The 10,089-nt window shown below is 46.5% G+C and overlaps 1 protein-coding gene across 1 annotated transcript; it reads right to left on the bottom strand.

Moving 5' to 3' along the window:
- Window positions 1-908: 908 nt before the first annotated feature.
- Window positions 909-9,107, bottom strand: LMO2 (LIM domain only 2). Its single transcript, XM_063333321.1, has 4 exons — window positions 8,711-9,107; window positions 8,435-8,612; window positions 4,650-4,865; window positions 909-1,911 (listed from the first exon to the last, which is right to left on the bottom strand). Exons 1-4 carry the CDS (start codon window positions 8,715-8,717, stop codon window positions 1,692-1,694), a joined length of 621 nt encoding a protein of 206 aa, XP_063189391.1. The 5' UTR covers window positions 8,718-9,107; the 3' UTR covers window positions 909-1,691.
- Between the last annotated feature and the right edge of the window lie 982 nt (window positions 9,108-10,089).

The raw sequence follows: 10,089 nt of genomic DNA, 5'->3' as shown, positions 1-10,089 counted from the left end.
GACCATAGGAAGTTCCACCTAAACATGAGGAGAAACTTCTTTGCTGTGAGGGTGGCAGAGCCCTGGCACAGGCTGCCCAGAGAGGTGGGGGAGTCTCCGTCTCTGGAGACATTCAAACCCGCCTGGACGCGTTCCTGTGCCACCTGCTCTGGGTGACCCTGCTCTGGCAGGGGGTTGGAGGGGATGATCTCCAGAGGGCCCTGCCAACCCTATGGTTCTATGATTCTATGATTCCTGCAAGCCGGAAAGGCTTCATGCGGAGGTCACTCTCTGCTTGCCTGAGCCCCCACTACTTGTCTCTGTGCGAGTAAGGTACCAAATGTCCACTTTTGCCTGACCAGGTGTGTTTCTCATGTTCTTAGTAATTCTGCAATGCTAAGAAACTCCCTTTTGCTTAAGAAGCAAGTGACAACAGTCTTTGCAGGAAAGGCTCTGAACTTAATTCTTTCTAAATATGAGCAACTATTGATTTGCTCTAGTGATATTAAGCTGGATTCAACTATCCAGAGCAAAATCAGGATGAGCTACCTTTCTAGGAGACCCTAATCCTACGTGATCTTGTCTGAAATCAGATAGGCTCCATCTTTGCTGTGAAGTAACATCCAAATGTAGTTCTCTGTGGGCCACCAGCCTCAAAACATCCTCATAAACACCAAAGAGCTTCAGTGTCACACAACACTACCTAATTTCTCTTACAACACTATGTAATTTCTCCTTAGCATGAACTCTGCAAGGCTTACTGAGACCTCAGGGTTCTCCCATTACTGCTTTGAAACACAACCCGCAGGCATCAGCCCTAGACAGAGTGTAGAAGCCCCACTACAAAAAATAAAATAAAAAATACAAACAAAAAATCCAGCCCAATTTAAAAAAAAAAAAAAAGGAAATAACAACACTCAAATCTTCTGTTATTTTTATTAAAGCTGCAGAGTCATACTACACACAACAAATATTTTATCGATATAATCTAAGTTAATAAAATAGTTGAACAACTCTTTAGATTTATATTTGTATAGAAATGATCTGTGGAACATCTCATCTTGAAACAGCAGTGCCCGAACACACCTACTCAGCAGGATTTTTTTTTAAAGAAGAGTTTGGGACAAGAGGATGAACTGTTCATTCTCAAAGAAAAAAAAAAATCCATGCAAAAATAACCCCCACCCTCTTCCCGCTTTCTCTCCTACCCGAAGTGTAAGGCCGTATAGAATGACCACCGAAGTGATGGCCCTTTTCTGCCAGTGTCCTTCCTCATGTCTACATTAGGAGCTGTCGTCTAAACTCAGTAACTAAAACAAGACGAGAAGAAAATTCAATTGCACAATCCTAGTCTGCAGGTGACAAAGTCATAACATCTCTTTACAGAGGTCCCTACTCTTTTTTTTCCAGTTGGGAGGACTCCTTACAGCATTGTGTTTGCTCCCGAGCTCTCACCTACACGGCTGATGTCAGTTATCATCCATACGCCTTTGTTAACAGAAGTCAGTCTATCATCTACTATTGCTTCGCTCTCCCTTCTTCACCCATATGTAGTTCAGATTCTACGCAGCACTGCCTGCAAAGGGCCGACTCCGTGGTATTTTCCCCCCATTTTAGACAAAGCCCATAGCTCAAGTGATGTCCTCCTCACTGCAGCTATGCATCGGTGTCACCCATGAGATGTCTTTATAGACTACGGAGGTGTGTCCTCGCTAGATCATTCCATTTATCTTAGTCCACTCGTAGATGTCCTGTTCACATACTATGTCCGAGTTGATGAGGAGATATCTGTCCCCAACACAGAAATGTTTCTGGCAGGCAGCACATTTGAAGCATTCAAGGTGATACACTTTGTCCTTCACCCGCATGGTCATCTCGTAAGCCCGGATTCGCTTGTCACAGGAGGCACAGAGGCCGTCTTGGCCAAAGAGCCTAAAACAACAACAGCAGAGAGGTAAGCAGGTCTCCTTTGCTGGGGAGATGGGAAAAAACAAATCAAAACAAGAACACGACATCAGTGCCTTGACCCATTAGTCATAGTATTGCCAAGTTCGATAGAGGTCGCATGGAAAGCTGCCGAGCAGAACTTTGCAATACCAAAAATGGAAGTAGAAAGTCCAAGGTCCTCACCTATTTTCAATAGAATTGACTTCTCTGATCAATGACCTTATCCTGAATTGCTGAGCAGCTTCAGGAGGAGTAAAGGTTTCCTAGATCATAGCATAAAGTCGCGCCATGCTAACACTTCCACTTCTGCGATCAATAGAGAATACCTTTCTGTTGATAGATTTGGCCTATCTTCAGCTGTTGCTATTGTAGTTTACAGAAAGGAGTTGACACAAGCCATGGTCTAAGAGTCCCCTCTCTCTTGTTGTTGCCTCCACATTGGAGATTCTTTCCAACTCAAACACCCATAAAGTCACTCCTGCTGGGTTTCAGAAGGCTATGTGCTAAGACCTTCTAGATTCCTATGCTAGCCCAAACAATTTTATGATGTGGACTGCTCTTTAATCCGCATTGAAAAACCCTGCTGAGCTTGTCATGGTATTGCCCATGAAGAGGAGCCTCTAATGAACGCACTAGACACGTATTCCCCTGCCAGCACACACTGCCATTCAGCTGGAGCAGGGAGACAGAGTCAGCTATGGCTGAACACCAGCCTTTCATGCAGTCTGCTGCCTACAGAGCTTGTAAGTCAAATCATTAATAAATAAGCAGAAATACATTATTATTTTTTTCTTAAAAGGGGGAAGAAATACTACGTATTACTTGTTCAGAGTATACACCTATTGAGTTCGACTTCTAAGTTTCCATACTAATTCTGGAAAGAGCTTTTCCACCTCCTACACTTCTTTTACATATGTTGTGCCTGCTTCATATCATCCTCCGAACTGGAAAAAAGGGTGCCCGCTAAATTAAGAGATCTTTAAGGGGAAAAGACATAATTTCTTTCATCTACCAGGAGATGTCAGTGTTTACTTCTGCCCAACGAAAGTAATACTAAGGTTACAAAAAGGTTGCCAAATTTTTCATTAATAAGGGAAGAGATTATATGTTGCCTCATTAAATAAATAAAAACGTTGAACTTCAGAGCAAGAAAATACATTCATTGTATTGCCATTCTTTCTGTTGCTTCCATTTTAAGATGAAAAGCATTTGGAAAGTGTAACTAACCGTGGATCACTGTCAGCCTGTTCTTTATGCCGAGTATTTACAAGCGGCCCCATTAGCAGAACTCAGCTCTTAGTTTCCGCTTAGCAAAATTCCCATCGGTAAAGCTCAGGAACACCATAATTAGGAATTCCACAGAGATTTTGGGCTAGTTTTTATTGGCAGGTAAATTAGACTTAGGGAAGGGAGCTGAAAAACACCACGTATTGCTATTCTGTTCCACAGACCTCCTGTGACATTAGGGATCCGTTAGAGGGAACGGTACGCAGCCCGCACAGCAAAGATCAATACTTTAATTGTAATCAAGAATATAAAGACCCTTTATTACAAATTTCTGTGAAATATCTTCATGTCAATTTAATCCTTCTACTTACAAATTTTGGCAAAACAGACAGGCAGAGAGATGTTAATGAAAATACCTGCAACAAGTGTATTTGTAGGATCTGATTCAGCAAAATGCGTAAATTCCTGTCTATTTAGGACCAGGACTGAGAATCCTAAAAATCCGCTAGATCCAAAAATTAGTGCAATCAAACTTCCCTGTGCTGGTTGTAGCTTTGCAATAAACACACAGCACACGGCATCCTTCTGCCTGAAGTGTCCCAGATACCTTTGCCAGCGGTGCCGAAAAACACCGGGATCGATCCCTGTGTAAAAGGCAGCGCCTTCAGACACCAAGCAGGTTCCTTGATTCCAGTAGCCCTGCTGGCCAGTGGAAGCAAGCATCTCTCATACAGCTGATATCACTGCGTCAGGAAAATGAATTTAATTCAGTTACCTTGGATACCGGGTACTTAAGTGAGAGAAGTAAATGATCTCTCATCAGTTGCCAATCTTGGCACCTGGTTTTGTGGACCTTCCAGCTCCAAGGCAATGCTCAGAGAAGCACAGAACTATTGAAAACCATCCGGGGGAACCAGTTCGTTGTGATCTCAGGGGGAGCTTGCTGAAATTCATCACCTTTTCCCAATTTCCAGCTGACGGAATCCCACGCTGACACTGCACGGTTCCCCTGGAGCTATCGGGTGATGTCTGTGCAGACCAACAGATGCCGGCAACCCCAAAGTCCTGGGAGTCCTTACTATATTCTTCACATTTTTAAATTTTTCTCTTTTGCGCACAACAGGTAGCAACGCTTTCATTTTCAGTGAAAAATGCCTTTTTTTTTTTTTTCCCCAACGAGATTTTTAAGATTTGACCTATAAACCATTTTACGTGACAGAATCAACACAGACAACCTCTGGATTTACCTCTAACTTACTGAAGAACCCCAGCAGTACCACAAAGCGTCTGTGCATCAACCCCCCAAAATGTACGAGCCCATATTGTAAACCTGAGATTGCAAACCTGAGGTGCTGTGTGTCAGGCTTTATGTTTAAAAGTAGTCAAAAATGATTTTTTTACGGATCTTTGCTGACTAGCTACGCTAATTAAATGACTAAGCAAAGCCGAAGCGATGGAAGGAAGGGGAGGGAGGGTAGAAGGAGTGGGTGGCGTACCTGAGATAGTCCCTTCGGCAGAGCTTTCTGCCCAGTTTGTAATACAGCCGTCTCCCCACTTCTCCCAGCCTGCACCCGCACAGGTCGCAGCTGAGGCAGTCTTCGTGCCAGTACTGGTCGATGGCTTTCAGGAAATAGCGGTCCCCGATGTTCTGCTGGCAACCGCCGCATGTCAGCAGCGAAGGGGGAATCTGGAGGACTTCATCCACCGGCTCCCTGAGGGAAGGAAAGAACCATTGGACGAGGAAAATGTACTCCCAAAGCATCCACGTGAGAAGAAGGAGAAAGAAAAACGAAACACAAGACTGAGCAAGTTAGAACGGGGATTGCATCCTTGTTTTTTCTGCCAGCGGAGGCAGCGATTTGTCTACTTCGGACACAAGAGGAGCAGGACTTCACTCTTCTTTTGCTATAAAAAAAGAGAACAGCTTAAAATTTAACGAGTTAATAAGACATCCAAAAAGTTGCTAACTAATTTTTTCATTTTTCTTCAAAGAATAATGCATAAACGTGAGAATCTCTGTATCACCCGTGTGTATTAATTACTGTAAAGGTATCTACTGCTTCACTGGGACATTGGTGTGCGTGTAGATACAGCATTTTTCTTCTGCTGGACAGAACATGAATTGCTCGGTGTCTCAATCCATGCAGTTCTTATAAAAGAAATACCTTTCCCATAACCCGATTCTTCCATAATGAAAGATTGCACTTTTTCAAAAAGCTGCCTGGATTCACCATGTCGTAGAAACGCTGGTTATGCCCCTGCAGACCAACAGATGCCGACACCCCCAAAGTCCTGGGAGTTCTTACTATATTCTTCACGTTTTCAAACAATTCTCTTTTGTCCACAGCATGTAGCAATGCTTTCATTTCCACTTTAAAAAAAATGCTTTCTTTGGACAAGATTTTTAAGATTTACCTAGAAACAACCGTTAAGTGACCTAATCAGCACAGACAACCTCTGAATCGACCTAAAATTTACGGAAGAACCCCAGCAGTACCATAAAGCATCGGTGCGTGAACCCCAAAATACATGAACGTATTGTAAATCTGAGCTTGCAAGCTTCGACTGTTAGTGCCGCTGGAAGCGAAGGGAATTTCTGCCTCTGGAAAAGGCACCCAAGGGATTTTACACGCGGCCAACTTTCCCTTGGGAAATGTAAATTTACAGACGAAGTCTGAGGACGTTGTTTCTCTGAACAGCGTGAAATGAATGAATACAACCGATGAGACTGTTGCCCAACGGGTTTCAGTTTTGCTGCTGGTTTTAACAGAGCCAGAATTTCACCTGATGTTACTGCGGGACTTCTTATTTTCCCTTCAGCTAAGGGCATGAATCCCGTGGGATGGGTCTATGCTAAAAGCTCAAATAATTATTTGGGATTTACGCATCCCTGCGTGAAAAGAGATACTAGCATTGACAATTCAGGCATGGTATTTTTTTCCCTTTTTAAAAAGCTCTGAAATCTAGGATGGTTCTGGTAAGACCTGGGGATAAAGCAAGACTTTTCTTCAAAGCTACTTTCTTAAGGAATTCTCTTATTTTTTTGGTGAAATTTTATGAGTTCTGCCAAAAAAACCCCAAACCAATCAGCAAAAAAATTAAAAGAAAAGCACCCGAGCTCAGTTCTGCGCGGTTTGCAGTGACCTGGGGCTGCCACTGAGGGCTGCACCCAAACCCCAGGGAAGTTAATAAAAAAACTATTGGATCAATCCTTTAAGCACTTTGCTTAATTTTAAACCTGCGGCTAGTGGCAAGGAAGGCGCGTATACACATTTATGTTTTGCTGGATGATGACCAAGGTGCTCAATATCTGGTAGAGCAGAGCCCCAAATTTTTCCATATGTTACTGGGTTCTCCGTCTGGCACAGAGTCCCTCAAATGCTTTGTTTCTGTCACTGTCTGCCCTCTCCTGGGCTGCTGGGGGCAGGGGAGACCGACACTGACGGAGAAGGATCAGGCTGCTCCCAATTTCCAGCAGGCAACAGGAAAAAATCATATTACTGCCACTTATTTACTGGGTCAGCGGTTTTCTGGGCAAAAATTACTTTCTTCAGCAGGGAGAAACGACCACTGGTCAAGAACTTCTGTGCTGAGAAACTGATCCTGCAGTTTTTTATTTAGGCAAGCTGAGCCCTGAGATATTATCTGATTATATTCTGTTCTGGTTTTCACTCTTCTAGGTTTAAACTGCTGTGCTCTGCAAGTTGTGTCATAACACCCCTCTCCTACGGGCTCTGTGAGTTTGCGTTAAAATCGTGGGGAGCTCTACACGTGATTAGGCCCTCGTTTTCCCAAGTTTATTCTTTTGGGCCCAATACTCCCTAACACGCGGCCTCCACTCTGGCAAGTTCTGAGAGCCTTCCGATAGAAGGAAATGCATGTTATTATCCTTTATTATCCATTATTTGAAACTTCAGATGTACCGCAAAATATTTCATTTTACGGGTGTTCAGGAGTCACAAGTCAGGTCTCTCCGAAAGCCCTAAACTCCGGAACAGCCCGGCGGATGTTTACGCAGAACAGAATTGCTGGTTTATGCATTAGCTTTTTGATGTTCCTAGATTTCTAAGCCAGCACTTCAGTCACTAGAACACAAGGTAGGTAAATAAATAAAAATTAGTAAAACTTTGTAGTTGAAACCTGGACATCGCATGCCAAGGCGCTTGGGTTATTGTTTCTTATAAAACAGTATAAAATAAGAGAAAATGTAACACAGAAAACATCAGATGTGACATGGGATGGATTGATTTAATCCACAAAAGAAACAGTTCCCATGCGTTCACTCAGGGCTTCACACGATGGCATTTTTAGTATCTCACCGGAAACAAACCCCGAATGACTCAAGTTTGCTAAGAGCAATGTTTTAAGCGTTATCTGAAAACGGAGATTTTATAATTTTTTTCTTCTTCTCTCTTATCATGATTCCAGACAAGCGTAAGTGCAGTATTAGCACATAGAGGGCTGAAATGACTGACTTTAGGCTGAGTTACGGTGCCTCTGCCCGGCAGGATGCCCGCAGGGACAGCTGCGGAGCACAGTCCCTGGATCAGGACACCAGAGCCGGTCCCTTTCCCGAATGGGAAACCCAGGGAGGGAAATTCTCATCTTCTCCATCCCGGCAATCGAGTCTTTCTCCGTGCCCTTTGCAGGACACCCTGCCCCCCACCAAAGCAGTTTATACCAGAAAGTTGCGTTACGAAAATGTGGAAGTTGGACACCCGCAGATAACAGCTCTGACCTTTCGCTATAATCGCCTCCGGCGAGTTGGGCAGATCAAAGATGGGGCAGAGAGACGGTCCCTCCAAATGCAAAAAACCTCCCCCACCTTCAGCTGTGGACAGGGTGATGCTCTGCCTTTCCCTTCCCAGCACGCCGGGGTGGGATGCGCGGCTGGAAAATCCCCTGCCTGGGCGGGGGGGGTGGGTGGGGGGGATGTTTGCTGCCTCTCTGCCCCCGGAGGCGGCTCTTTCCCACAACTTGGGGGGCTCTCATCAACCTGCACCCCACCGCCAGCCCCCCGGGGGCCGGGGAGAGGCGGGGGCCGGGGCAGCGCGGCCGCCGGTGCTCGGTGCCCGCTGTCCCCGCTGCGGCGGGGCTGGCGGCGCCGGGGGAGAGGCGGGGGAAGGAGCAGCGGGGCTCCCCGCCACCGGGAAGGGGGCTGCCGGGCACACAATGCCGGTGGCCAAGTGGTCGCGGTGGGGAGGGTGAGTGGCCGTGGAAGGGCTCCCGGGGAGAGAGGGGTGATGGTGGGAGGGTTGAGAAGGAAAAGGCGGCCACTTACTCGGAAGGATCGAGGCTTTTCCTCTCGATGGCCGATGACATTGGCAGGGATTGTTCCTTTGTAGCGTGCCTGTGGTGGGATCTGCCCCCGCTGCCCCCGCAAAGGCTGTCTGCTCTCGAAGCCTTGTCACCAGCCGAGTTCCCCCTCCGCCCCCCAATGACATTCACAGGATTTCCTCCTGCAACACCAAAGAGAGAGAGAGAGAGAGGAGAAATATGGGCTGGGGCTGCCGCCGCCGCCGCTCCCCCGCCGGCCCCGGCCCCGCACGCCGCTCACCTCCCATCCCCGCCGCGCTCCCCCGCCGCGCCGCCCGCCGGGGCAGCCCCCGCCGCCGCTCCGCCGGCTCCGCTGGTGGCGGAGGGTGGGAAGCGGCTGCTTCGGCTGCCACCGCTGCCCCAGCCCGGAGCTCCCCGGGCTCCGCTCAGGCTTTCTGCCCGGGCAGCTCTGACCATGCTCCGGAGCCGGGTGGGGATGCTGGAAAAGGGGAGCCGAGCATGGCTATTATTGTGATTAACTCCGTGGCTCAGCCCCGGGTCTCTGGTTTCATTTCCTTTTTCCTGATCACGATTCAAATACAATAGAAGGAAATCACACTTAAAGAGACAGCTGCCCGTTTCTTAACTGGACTCCTGGGGGTTTAGCAATACAAACAGCAGCATCACGACTCGCTGCGTTTCTTAAAGGGACAGAGCCGGGGCTCCCCGCCAGCTGACGTTGCATTTTCACGTTAACAAGGGCATTTAATATCACTTTCTCGGTGCTCAGGTAGGTGGGCAACGTGAAAATGACCCCAAGGGCTGGAAAAAAAGAAGTGCCCCGTTCCCTGTTACTGGCTTCTTCTCAGCTGCAGGCAGGACCAAAGCGACGGTCCCCGTCTCTCTCCTCTCCCTCTCCTTCTCTTGCACACATATGCACATGCCCACACGCACACGCATTTTTGTACGGTACCTTGAGATCCACAGGCAAAGAACCTAAGTGTTATTTTTCTACCTAGGATACAAATTGGTCGGCTCAGTTGTGTCCCATTTGTATCCCCCAGTGAACACCTGCGGGTATCTGCTTCTAGACATCCCCTGGTTCTTGGCAAGCAGTACAACAAATTTATATCTCGACACTGTTTGATGTTAATGAGCTATAAAAGCCGGAGAGTACGAAGTATCGATCTGTAATTAATCACGGAGAAGCTAAAGATGGGAAAGTCTTGCCTGAATATCTCTGTTTCCCCTCCCAGCCTTCCTCCTCTCCATCAGCACGGCACATCCCGGAAAGGACTGATTTACAGTGCCGGAGTGAAAACTGTCACAGCAAATTCGAGCATTTCCCAGTCTCTGTGTCATCAGAGACTGGCCATTGCTGGAGGCAGAGTTCTGGATGAGATGAACTGCTTGCCCCGTTAATTACTTTAAAAACAGCAAGAAAATATCTGTAATAAAGCACTACTGATTAGTAGTAGAAATACTTCACTTCTATATTAATTCCCAGAAGAGGAATGTATTTGATGTCTATTTTTATGACTACATTCTAAATTTTTCAGCTTTTTGGCAGCTAGGGATATAATATCTGCAATACATTAATGAGCCCGATTCAAAGATTAGTAATGTCAGCAGAAGGACTGTTATTCATTTCAAGGGGCTTTGAACCAAGCTCTCGCAATA

Source organism: Chroicocephalus ridibundus, chromosome 4, assembly GCF_963924245.1.
Source record: "Chroicocephalus ridibundus chromosome 4, bChrRid1.1, whole genome shotgun sequence".
Taxonomy (NCBI): Eukaryota; Metazoa; Chordata; class Aves; order Charadriiformes; family Laridae; genus Chroicocephalus; species Chroicocephalus ridibundus.
Note: the sequence above shows the minus strand (reverse complement) of the source record. Positions and strands in the feature narration are given on the sequence as shown.

Coding starts and splice junctions, on each gene's coding strand:
- LMO2 (XM_063333321.1), bottom strand. Junction 4,866..8,434: donor AAAAGCCTCGATCCTTCCGA/GTAAGTGGCCGC, acceptor TCCTTCCCTCAG/GGAGCCGGTGGATGAAGTCC. Junction 1,912..4,649: donor TGCCGAAGGGACTATCTCAG/GTACGCCACCCA, acceptor TTGTTGTTTTAG/GCTCTTTGGCCAAGACGGCC.